This window comes from Chironomus tepperi, unplaced genomic scaffold (assembly GCF_022539635.2).
Source record: "Chironomus tepperi strain 1889 unplaced genomic scaffold, CSIRO-AGI_Ctep_v1 contig_217, whole genome shotgun sequence".
Lineage (NCBI taxonomy): Eukaryota > Metazoa > Arthropoda > Insecta > Diptera > Chironomidae > Chironomus > Chironomus tepperi.
In genome coordinates, this window is record NW_027226339.1 from 2,487,874 (window position 1) to 2,501,126 (window position 13,253).

General features: G+C 32.3%; 1 protein-coding gene across 1 annotated transcript in view; it reads left to right on the forward strand.

The window, feature by feature from the left end:
• Positions 1 to 2,337: 2,337 nt before the first annotated feature.
• Rph (Rabphilin) overlaps positions 2,338 to 13,253 on the forward strand; it is a 33,806-nt gene continuing 22,890 nt past the window's right edge. Inside the window, exon 1 of the mRNA XM_070640073.1 lies at positions 2,338 to 2,611. Coding sequence (XP_070496174.1) covers positions 2,526 to 2,611 — 86 coding nt within the window. The 5' untranslated portion in view covers positions 2,338 to 2,525. The remainder of the gene's footprint in view (positions 2,612 to 13,253) is intronic.

Sequence of the window (13,253 nt, forward strand, 5' to 3'; positions counted from 1 at the left end):
TAAAATTTTCATATTTTTTGTTTCCATGATGATAGGTACCCAAAAAGGTATGATGTAATCTTAAAGACTTTGCAATAATGATTTATGCATGTATGTAAGTACAGACTTATGAGTCTTGAAACTAATTTTAGGAGCCAATGATTTGATGAAATTTGTTAGGCAGATGACTTGGTCAAGTAGTGTTCTCAACTAGGTACGTTTGAAAGGTTGCTTAATCGTATCTGTATCATGCTATGTTTTGCATTTTCTTAGAAATCATAAAGAACTATTGTCTATGTCTATTTTTAGATAGAAGCCATAATACTATGAAACATAGAAGGAGTGCTCTACTCTAGTGTTGTCCGAACTGTGTGCCGCTGCAGACTGATATCAGTTAAAGCGTCAAAATTAAAGATTTCAAGACAAAGGAATAGCTGTAGTAAAAGTAGGAAACCTTTTATTTTTCACGGCACAATTAGATGCTAAGCCTATGCCGAGATAGTCCACAGTATACGGTTGGCGGCACACTGGTTGCACATAGGCACTGCTTGCATAAGGTGAACTAATTAGAGGAGGGAAAGGATTCTTTTTATTCATCATAGCTAGTGACAGCCTTGACCCATTTTGAATAGATTCAGACAAAATACAGTAATAGACAATTTTTAGTGTACCTCGACACACTTGGATTCTAAAAATGTCTGTTTGCGGCAGAACTGACGATCTCCATGGCACACTTGTGTATTGCTGCAGACAGGTTGTCTACTACTGTTCTAGTCAAATTCCTTGATCCAAATTCGAGCAAATTCTGATTAACTCAAATTCTAAATTCTAGATTCCAATAGTCTAAATCAACTGTCCTTCCAAAAAGCATGCCTTTGATTGATTTTTTGTCCTTACCAGAAATGCACTTACTGTTGTCAATACACGAAAAAAACCCTAAAAAACTTTATAGTCTAACTCGATTTAAAGTTAAACATTACAAATTTAAGTATTTTAAAATGATTCCTCGTTATTTATGTCTGCATCACCCCCAAGGTTTCTCGAATTTTCATTTCTTTGAACTTATTTCGTCTCATATTTTATTAAAGAAGGAAAAAATGGAATAAATTTTCTGTATAAATAAGACATCCAAAAGTATTTTTCCCAACTTGCTCATTATTAATTAATACAAAATAGACAATGTTATTCATGAAGGTAAAAAAATAGAACATTCGGTGGCAAATGACTTCTTAATGTTCCAGTTTTAATTAACCATTGCTATTTTTGTATCATGGCTAATCTAATGGGAGTAGATTTAAGTTTAATGCTTATAATGTGTTTAAAGTCTTCGAGTTATTGATCAAAGGATTTAAGCACATTTTTGTCCCAACGATCAGTAATTGATTAATCGACACACAAAACAAGATCCACTAAATTCCAAGTCACCATACAAGAAATTTAAGAATTTCATCATTTAACGGATTTTCATAGTTTAAACCACATACCGGTTGCTACAAATTCAAATTTTGTTCAGTGAATACTGTAAAGAAGAAGAAAAAGCATCAAAGAACATTGAAAAACACTGTAAAACAATGAAAATTTCAAAAATACGCTAAAAGTTTCATGAAAAATAACTGTCAACATTTGGATTTTGTAAATAAAGCAAAAAAATCATTAATTAAAGCATTTAGCAATAGTTTTAAGCTAGCAAACCAAGCTATAACCGAGTAACTCGATAAAACTGAGCTTATGCTTCAAATCCGAGCTCCCAACAATGTCTGGTTGCTGAGATCTCACGCCTCACAGTGCCAGCAATCTAGATATTCAGCCAGCCAACTAGAAAATCGACTATTCGACTATCCAGCCAGCCACCTATTCAGCCTGACTGGCTAGCAATCATTCTCCGTCAATCCAGCTTAAAAATCCTCAAATCTAGTGTTGCAAAAACAGTACAATTTCTTGATAATTTGTATGGTTTTGTAAGAAGAAAGATATGTATTATTAAGAAATTGTACGGTTTCTGCCTGTATCAGGTGCATGTTTTGCAACTCTGGAACAAAAGTTACTTCAATCTCGATTTTAAAACTTCAATTCTCATGTGAATTCAGTTAAGTAATTTTAAAGTATGAAACAAGATACATCATCACATAAAATAATCCAAAATCACATCCACCAACCCTATATCATGTTCCACTGTCGTTCCAAACTCTCTCAAAATGAGAAATTTTCTCTCAATTTTTCTCTCTCTCACACTCAAAATGAAAAACTCATGAATTTTTCCTTATTTTATGTGTATAATGAAAAGGGAAATTGTTATTACTTTTATCACATCAACTATCTCACAGTCTCGTAGAAGCAACAGGCGAATAAAGTCGTGGAACCAAAAAAAAATCAAAAACGTGAACGCAGACAGAAGTTTTTAAGGTTGATGAAAAATAATGAGGGAAAAAAATTTGTTGTAGACTTAAGGACAGACTTTAAGGCCATTTTTATTGTGCTGTTGTGTAGAAGATTATAATTAATTACTTTGTGAAGTTTGCAGAAGTAAAAGTGGAATATATAAAGGAATGAGCTTTCATGAGAGCATTAGTGGTAGTAGTAGCACAAAGAGTCATGTGTGTCCAAGCGACCGTCAGTTAGCTCTAAGAGCAAAGTGAGTGATATAAGAAAATCATGGATTAAATTGCATATTAAAACTTGTTGAATGTGATATGAATATACTTACTTCTTTTTTTTAGTGCCATATGGCACCAAAATGTAAAGCACTCGATACTGTAATATAATCTAAATGCTATTTATCAGGGCATAATGCATTTGATGTGTTTCGTCACATCGACATGGACATAAAAATTTATTTTTTTCGTCCGTCCGTGTGAACAGAGAGAAAATCATGGCACGTATACTTTTTGGTATCACAGTCATAAACAATTTTCTATTATATTATATTCTGGGTATTTTATTCGTCATCGAACTTTCAGCATTAAAATGTTTATTATTTTTGCATTTTACTTCTTTTTATTTCAATTGTTGTCGTTCCATAAAAAATTATTTTACCATATGTTATAAGCTCAACTCTATCAGGGTTTTAAGGGCGCATATTTAAAAGCAATAAAGCTTTTAATTTCATTTTGATCGTCTGGGTGGCTGGCTACGGTTGGTTGACTGATTGACTGGATGGGTGACCATGTGGCTGACTAGCATGTTGATTGGTTAGTTTAGCTGGTTGGCTAAATTACTACATAGATGAGTCGTGTGCTAGGATTTGGACTGGCTGGTTGGTTGAGTACCTGACTGGCTTGCTAAGTGGCTGGCTGATTGATTGGTTAACTGACTGGTTAGCTGACTGGATGAGTGACTAGTTGACAGGATGAGTGGCTAGTTGTCTGACTAACTGGTTGTTTGGTTGGTTTAGCTGGTTGACTGAATGCCTTGGAATGGGTGGCTAGATGACAGGGTATGACTTGATATCTCAGCAACCAGACAATTAAGAGAACTAGGATTTGAAGCATTAATTCCGTCTTATTGAGTTACTGGCTTATCACTTGGTCTGGTAGCTTAATGCTATCTCTAAATGACTTTTTCAGTAAATAAACGCTTTTTCCGTTTATTTACAAAACTTTTCGAAATTTTCCCCTCGTCAAAGGTTTGAATTGTTTTTGACCGTTAAATTTCAATCTCAGGTCATGTCTAATTTTCGCTTTTATTCTATTTCACCTTTCTAATTACGAATCTTGAGTGGTGTGTTTGATGCAGTTCTGAGGTCTTTGGCATATAAATGTGTCTCCTCTGCTAGTTATACAAGGATATTCTAGTATCTGGATGATGTAATCTTGCGCACACAAATTGTAACTGAAGGGCACATCAGGTCTTATGATGTACTCTTGTCCTTGCAATGTAAAGAGCATGCATGTAGTTCAGATTAAACTTTAAACTGTAGATAAGGTTAAAGAGTGTGATACAATAGATTATTAATCCCGTCGTGCCTGTATATCATAAGGCTGTTCCCTTCAAATATTGATCACAGTACAAAAATGCGCTTAAGTTCCTCAATAACACGACGACTTTCAACATTTTTTTCTAGTCGAGTGTATTATTCGTAGATATGCAAATGTACAAATTGAAAATGTATAACAACAAAGTGACAATAAAGTGACGTGTGGGAGAAAGAATTGTGAAATGATAACAAAAAAAGAGTATGTGACATAAAAAGAGTTTCATTGCCCATCTGGCGTCAGGAACGCATTTGTTGCTTTTATTCATATTTTAATACATTTTAACATGTTTACAAATCTATGTTTTTGTAAGAATCTTTCGTGTCTAAATCGCCAAAAGGTCTAAACTTTGGTTCTTCATGGAAGTTTCTTTCCTACACGCGCGTATCAATTTACATGTTTTAGCTGCTTCCGTTGTTGTTTTACAATACAAAATATTTAAAAATGCGTAATTGTCTGATTTTAAGGCACATAAATAATAATAATCATATAACATTCGTCATTTTGTTATTATGTGATATGATATTAAGTGGCTTCCCGACTGTGCCGTTTTCATTACTCTAGGCATATTTTTAGTAGCATAAATAGAAGCACAATAAAATGAGATAATTTTATTCAACATACGCATCTAATTTATACTTGGAACTAAATACAATTTATGGCCTCCGTCTAGAGCAATTGAGGACCTTAACACGTGTAGACAAACTTTCCTTTTGTTTTGACTGACTGATAGATTGACTATGCTGTATTATGTTTCTTATCTGAAAAAACTTTTTTTGGAATCAATTATTTATGTGACCAACTTGTTCTGGAATTTTGATGACATATCCAATAGAAAACGTTGGATTAAAACTTTCTGGAATTTCGTTGTTTTCAAATGAAAAGTTGCTGTCTGTGTTAAAGCTTAAAATCTATAATTCTTGTCTTGTATGGCTCTATGGGTGTGGAACCGATTACAATTCAATCTAAAATCAATTTTTGAAATTTTTATGAACATTTGAGCTTACGTACCATACTTTTGTCTTTGCAAAAACAACAGAAATAGTAACTAATTTCTAATATTTCTACACATCTCTGATGAGAATCGAACCTTTGCATTATCAGAAAACCTATTCACTTTTATTATCAGTGATTCAATTCCATTTACATTTATTTCAAAGAAAAAGCTCTGTTTTGAAAACCTTACAGGAAGTAGTGACAGAAATCTCTAACCCTAAAAAGCATGCTCACTTGGAACTGAGAGGGTTTTACATAGCAAAGACTAACGCATTACGTTACGTATTGGTTTTCGTTGCGTTACGTAATGTTTTTATTACTTTGCGTAATGTTTTCGTTACGTTACTCAATGTTTTCGTCACATTACGCAGTGTTTTCGTCACATTACGCAGTGTTTTCGTCACATTATGTAGTGTTTTCATCGCATTACGTAATGTTTTCATTATGGTATGCAATGTTTTTGTGTCGATACTCAATGCCTTTACGACATATTCAGGAGCTAGGCTGGATCTCAAAACCTCAATATTTTTTAAATGAGCCTTTAAGTTGATAGGGTCGGGTAGGATGTACACCTACATCACGTTATCATGTAATCAACCTTTTGACATATTAGAGTAAGTTTGTCATTATTCATTTCATGTTTCCGATTGGTGGAAATATGATTAATTCACTGCATTTATTAAAATACCTAATAAAACAAGCTTCGCTTAATGATCACATTAATCATTAATTCGCATAATCTTTTTTTAACAAAATTAAAATTTATTAATAGCAGTTTTAACATCGTGAACATAAAAAAAGGTAGAGTAAAGTAAATCTCATAAAATATTTAAGCGCATAAACTGAAGCTGCTGCTCAGTACAAAAAAGTAAATTCCTTTTGTTCAATGGAAAAAGAACACTTAAAGCATTTTTAAATGTCAACAATTCGAAGTATGAAATGACAAAATAATAAAAAAAAAAAAAAAATCCTTCGAACGACCCGAAATGGAAACAACAAAATAACCTTGAGAAATTTTTGTATCCGTTAAGCCAAAGTGTTTTTTAAGCTTCACATTTTCGCTTTGAAAAAATTGCAATTTAATTGACACATGTGTCTATGAACTCACTCCCATACTGTCTCTTTCACATACATACAATCTCTCGCCTTTTTTGTTCTGCACACTTGACTGTGTATGTCTAGTTATTGACTTCTAGGAAAATCTACATCAACATACATCCATCAAGGAGCTATCAGCGAACTTTATTATGCGAATAGATGAGGAGTAAAGTGACATGCCCTACCCCTCATAGTAAAATCTTTCAAAAAAGATTGTCAATTGCTGGAATTTTTATGATGTGCTGTTTGTGATATTTAATGGAACTATAAGTGTTAATTATATGACATCAACAGCAAGTCATAAAAGCAATAATCTGAGCAAATTTATCACAGAAGACTCAATTAACTTTATTATCACTCAGGGGCGTAGCTAGGAATTTTTTCGGATGCACCCTCAACCGCCCCTGAATTTTTGAATTTTATTTTGTATGGATAGAGGGTTTTGGGGATTTTTGCACGAAATAATCTAGCAAATTAACATTTTTTAAGACATTTAACAGTTCAATATTCATGTTTTGATTGAGGATTTAACCCAAACCCCTAAATATCCCCTAATCCCTGAATACTTTTTAACCCCTGAATATCCGCTAATTCATGAATATTCTCTATCCCCTGCATACGCCTTACTTCCCTCATGAATATGTCTCTGATATCAAAACCTTTCGCATTTAACAGTTCAATCTTCATGTAATGGGGTATTCAGGAGACCTGCAAACCCCTGAATACCCTATAACCCATAATACCTCCAAGCCCCACTCACCTCCTTCATGAATACGCCCCAACTATCAACAAACCTTTGACATTTAATAGTTCAATCTTCATGTCATGAGAGATAGGTCGAGCTTCTAACACCTGAATACTTCCTACCCTCAGAATATCCCCAAGTCTTGCTCCCGCCATGAATACGACTCTGACTTCACAAGCCTTTTGCCATTAAACTGTTCAATCTTCATGATCTGGGAGAGAGTTTGACTCCCTAGCCCCAAAATACCCTTTTCCCCCAGAATACCCCCAAACCTCACTTACCCCATAAAAACGTCTCTGACTTCACAAGCCTTTTGCCATTTAACAGTTCAGCCTTCATGTTATGTATCCAATTTTTCTCTATAGATCAATCACAAATTGAAGAAATTTCATTACAAGGATATCCTCGCATCTATTTTCATCCTTTATGTTCATAAATTTGATATTTTTCGTGACTTTTTTTTCGATACACTCGAATCTTTTGTCATATAATAAAAAAAAATTCAATATTTTTAATACAATGAACATAAAGAGCTTTTATTATATATTTTGGAATCAATCAAGGAAAATTGAAATTCCACTTTGTTGTAATTTTCTTGGAATTTCTCTTTTTTTTATGCAAATTTTCTCTTGTGTCTTACTTCTTTTATTATTACCTTGTCTATAATATTTGAAAGACAAGCCAAAAACGGAAGGAAGGAAGAGATAAAACGAGCGACGAGTTGTATATATTCATAAACGAGAGTTTAATTGACAATGAATGAGGGTTTATGAATATTTCAAGTCCTCTTTTTATCCCTCTTCGCTCGACCGTGCTGAATCTTTTAAATTATTTTCTGCTGTCGCAATATGGCTGCTTACAAATCAATTTGGTCTTTTATCCACGAGCATTTTTGAGTAATTGTACGTTTTATTCGTGCAATGGTAGTTCATTGGCTTCTTTAAAGCATTTTTTTAGTGCCATGTACACTTGTTCTTGAGATTTAAATTGGGATTTATTCAAATTTATTCGTTATATAATCTTGTTGTGAAGAGAGTTTTTAATTTAAGTAGCTTTATAGTAACAGAATAATTCCTTTCAAAACAATGAAAAAGACAAAATAACCAAAAAACTTCATGAAAAATAACAGTTAAATTGTTTTTAAAAAATTAACGGTCCAAAAAATTTCAAATTTTTTTCGAGGGGAAAACTTTTTCAAGATTTTTTAAATAAAACAGAAAAATCATTAATTAAAGCATTTCGAAATGGTTTTAAGTCATCAAAGTAAGCGATCAGGCAGGAGCTAGATAGTCCAAAGTCAATGCTTCAAATCCGAGCTCTTTACGATGTCGGATTGAAGAGATCTCACGATTCTCAATCATATAGTCAGCTAGTCGATCAAACTGAAATTACAAACATTTAAAAATGTCTCATTCTGTTGCCAACCATTGCCTCAAATCACAATCAAAGATTGTTGAGGCTAGAGATAAGCAAAATAATGACAAGACATAGCGACATAATTGTGACTACTCAATTAATTGCATGCTCGTCATCAAACGTCGACATAATTTATTTTTTTTTCTTCATCGTTGTCATGTACATCATTGGTGCGCAACAACTGTCGTGAATACAAATATACAATTCAATATAATCCTCTTTAGATGCAATCTTAAATTGTTTATCAACAAAAATAAAATCTTAAAAGTAAAATGAGGAAGCTTAAAGTTCTTCAATAACTTCAAAAAAATTGATACTTTGTGTTATTCTTGGATACGGTAATAAGTCATGCATAATATATTGTAAGTAAATACATTTGACAAAAATAATTAAAAATTAATTGGATAGAAAATGATTTTCGGTGAAAAAGCTTCATAATATATGCTGTTTGAGACACACGAGACTTTTTCTTCCTTTTGAGGAACATAACCTTGAAAATAATTCATCTGAATTTTAAATCCTTTGATACCTTTTGCCTTTTATTCTTGTTATACAATCAACTTTTTCTTTGGGATTTCTTCAAATTTTACTTACTTTGTTGTTTTTATATTCATTAAAGCAGTGGTGAGCAACCTTTTATTTTTCGCGGCACATCTTAGTGGTAAGCCTGATTGCAATCTTTTTGCATTCTGTTGCTTCGTTTGTACCTAATGGGTTCGGAGATGGTAAATTCTAAATCTTACCACTCCTCTACTGATTCCTATCCTAGGGCCGCCACTCTTCAGACAGGGTTTGGATAGTCTTTTAATCTATCCTTTCAAGTATATATCTCGGAACAGGGCTCGGTTACCCTGGCAACGGTGCATTAAGTGACAACAGGGAATACCACGAGAAGGTGATGCATTTGATATTTGGTCAGCTTAGGAACCAGACTTCGGTTCTCTAAATTCCTTAATGACTTCCTTGATTCTCTAATGACTTTCCCAATACCCCAATGTCTTCCTTATTTCTCCAATGACCTCCCAAATTACTTCTACAATGCTCCGTCCCCATGGTAGTATGCCTCGACCGAAACCGTACACAGTATAACGTTCATGGCATTTCCAAACAATTTTGGCAGCACACTAGTGTACCATAGTACGCAGATTGTCCATCAATGCATCAAAAGCTCAACCTCGAAAATTTTAAATTAACAATTAAATAATTTATGAATTTTAAAATATTCCATGAATTAATTTTACCTCAATTATAATAAGTGTTCCTATCAATTGCTTCATAATTGATTGACTTTGTAAGATATTTAATCAAAATCTGTAGTTAGCTTGTTAAAGATTACATTTAAGGAATTTCATCCTGTAAAGTAATAACAGCAATAATAATAATAATTAATTTGTTACCCAAGGTATTTTACAAAAACATGATACATGTGTATTATGCTGAAATTTGGGGCGATATAATTAAAACATTTAGTATGCAATTAATTGCATTAAAATAGCCGATATTGAAGAATGCATGACACGTGTTGTAGCACTTCACAAAATTTCCATTCGATAGTCTCCATTGATACAAAAAACTACTTCCGTTTACATCCGATTCTGTGTCAGAGTCACGTCGGTCTGGTGTTGGATTTCGGATCGATCAACCGATTTGTTGATTTAGCTGCACGTGCTGCAAACTCACCAGGCCGGCTTGATCCGGGTACCAAGTCAAAATCATCTCACCTCCTGTAGTCAGTTTTTTGATCTATGAAGCGATTTGTGCTACTCGGGGAAGTATCTAAACTTCTAATAAAGCAAACATTTTGGAAAATGGTGGGATTCGAACCCATGACCTTCAGGTTACAATACTAAATTTGAGCTACACACCTTGATTACTCTACATATGCACTTAACTGTATAGATTCTAATCTAACCTAAAGTTCCACTAGATAGACAAATAATAATTTAATATTCTTCTTGTCTTCAGCAGAATGTCATCCAAAAGTGCTTTAGAGACTAAAAATATTCTCAAATCTTGTTGACATGTTTATCGTAAGACGATGTTCTGTCGAAAATATCGAATTCTGTAAAATTTAAAAAGACATTTACCGAGAAGAGCTTTAGCTAAGAAAAGTTTCTTATTCATTTCCTTCATATTTAATTTAATCATACTTGAAAGACTTACACCAAGTCGTTAGCTTCATCCAAATATAAATATTTACATTCATGTCATGCATTTTCATCACGATCAATCATCAAGATTGGATAATTAATCAAGAAAATATCAAAAAATATCGAGTCAAGAGAAGCTTCGTCATATCTACATATAATTACTGAATAATAAGATTTTTATCTTTTGACTAACAAGTGTTTACAAAACATGAAATTCCGAAAATACTTTAAAGACGAATTTTGTGCCTTTACTTCATGATTGTTGATGCCATGACAAAATATCAGTTCCTACTATGTAATTTAGTTTCCATTGAACAATTGAAGTTTTTAAAGACCTTTAATTATGTGAAAAGGCAACATGAAAAGTAGGAGGTGACTCCTACCTTGATGACACGTGTTCGATTCCATGAAATGTCTTGTTACATATTCATCCCGAGCGACACAAATCAGAGCGTTCTCGGTGGTTTCGAGACATACATATATAGGCGAATCTGCTAGTGTAAGGGACAGGCCCCTGTGGCCGCCAAATATATAGACAAAATATTTTAAATCTTTATGACTCTCATGTGAGTACGTGGGTTCGATTCCCATTGAATATCGATCTCTTAATCACTATATAGAGTGGTGTCGATATGCTAAGGATTCGCACGTTGTTCACGACATTACGGGCAGTCATTTGGATGTCACATGAAGGCAACATGCCTTCTTCATTATGTGTCACTCGGGTAATTATGTCAACATCAACTAAAACTCAAATTTAAATTTAAATTTTTTAAACCAGTCAATTTTCAATAAAAAATTCAGACGCAAATGCACAACAAAAAGTGAATTCATTTAGAATACATCAAATGATAATTAATGCATGGTGTAGCATATGTTTTGATTCCAAAATGCATTTTCAAATGAAATATGTGAAGCATTTTTAATCTGCTTATATTTTCATTACCATCGATGAATATTCCTGTATATGCATGTACAGAATTATCTTTTGTTATCAAAACTTTTACGTTTTCAGTGCGTAATCAATATAGATATTGATTAATATCTCTGAAACTTTATATTCTGATTGATACTAGTTTGTTGCATGAGATGGGGTTTGGGTGGGGCGACTATATATGTGGAAACTCAATACAGCGACCGTTTTAAAGGTTCAGAACGCATTTTGATCAATTTTAAAATCACAATTTGATAATTTTGATCAATTGCACACTTTTTGGCAGGTTTTGAGGTTAGACCAAATGATGTTGAAAAATTCAAATTTTTGAGAACCGTTAAATTTTCAAAAATGTAAATAGCTATAAGCTATTTTCGAACAGTAGATGCCATGGTCACCCAAAGTTTATGTTGATTTCCTGTCTGATACGTTCATTAAAATGTTTATTTGTGAGGAAGTACACATCCATGGTAGTATTTATATCCACATTATTGTTAGTAAACATTCTCATATCGAAATATTTCAATAAATTTACTCCAATAACTTTTGATGTACAAAATTTCCAATAAGAGAAGTTGAAAATATTTTTTTTCATATAAATAGTTGAAAACCAATAACTGGATTATTTACAAATGACATTCTACTTTTTTAGGATGATGAAAGTATGCAAATTTTATAACAGAAAGTTGGTAGGGATTTAAATTTTTGATGGAATTGAAGTGTTAAGCATCTTTTAAGATGTCAGAATTCCGAATCATTTCTTTGGAAAATATTATAGAAATTGAGATGTATAGATCCTTACCAGTGTTATATTCTGGTAAAAAATATTCACAATATTAACATTTTTTTAGCAATTCTTTAATCTTTGAAATCAAAATTTCATTCTTCTATTGCGAGAAAATTAATTTCGAAATACATTTTGTTGAAAAATTAAAATTTGTTATTTTTCCATCAGGAAAGCCTGTTTTAAAGCAGAATCACTATAATTCAATAGAGTAGCAGATTAAGAATCCTTAAATCATTGGAAATCGTTGTTAAATCAAGAAAATAAATGAAAATTTTAGGTTTTTCAATTCGAATTTTCTGTAAACAAACAAAAAAATTTAAGCGTAGTTTCCTTCCCCTTAAAGTTTTTTTGAATTTTAAATCAAAGCAAGCAGATTTTTCTTCTAATGTCCTTCATTATATTCAGCATAACAATAATCTTAAAAGTCATACTGCAAAAAAGTTTAAGAAACACTGCTACAGACAGTTTATTGATGACGCAAATCCAAACATCAAAGTAAATAAATTTTAAAATGACTTAAAAATTCTGAAAATTTTATTTCTAAACCAAATTTATAAATATTTCTATTTAAGAAATCTCAAGAATTTGTCAATACCATACCTACATGACTTTTCATACAAATTTAACACAAATCAATCAAATTAATATTTCTGAAGGTTTTGTATCCATTTACTGTTACTTATTGAGTTTATTGGAATTCAAGGAAAAAGTTTTTCATCGATAAAATATTCAACTCATAAATTAATTAAATCAACTCTGCAACAAGAACACACAAAATATTTCTTAACATCTGAACTTTAAAACAAAATTTTCTGTTCAACATTTTTTTTCTTCCTTTAAAAAAATTGAAATTAAATTATTCAAGAAATTCTTTTTGCTTGGAATGAAATAAAAAAAAATTATAAAAGTCCTCGTGTCATATCAAATCTGCTTCGGCGCATTTTTTGTCCCAGCGATCAGACCCAACTTACTTCCGCGAACTAAAAAACAAGATCCAGGCAGGTCCAACAATACTTCCCAATCATTTTTCTAGCCTACAAAATAAGATCCAGTAAGGTCCAAGTTACTTCATATCACCATACAATAAATTTTTAAATTTTATCTTTTAACGGATTTTTATAATTCAAAATATTTTAACGGATACGACAAATTCAAACTTTTTTTTTCCAGAAAACAC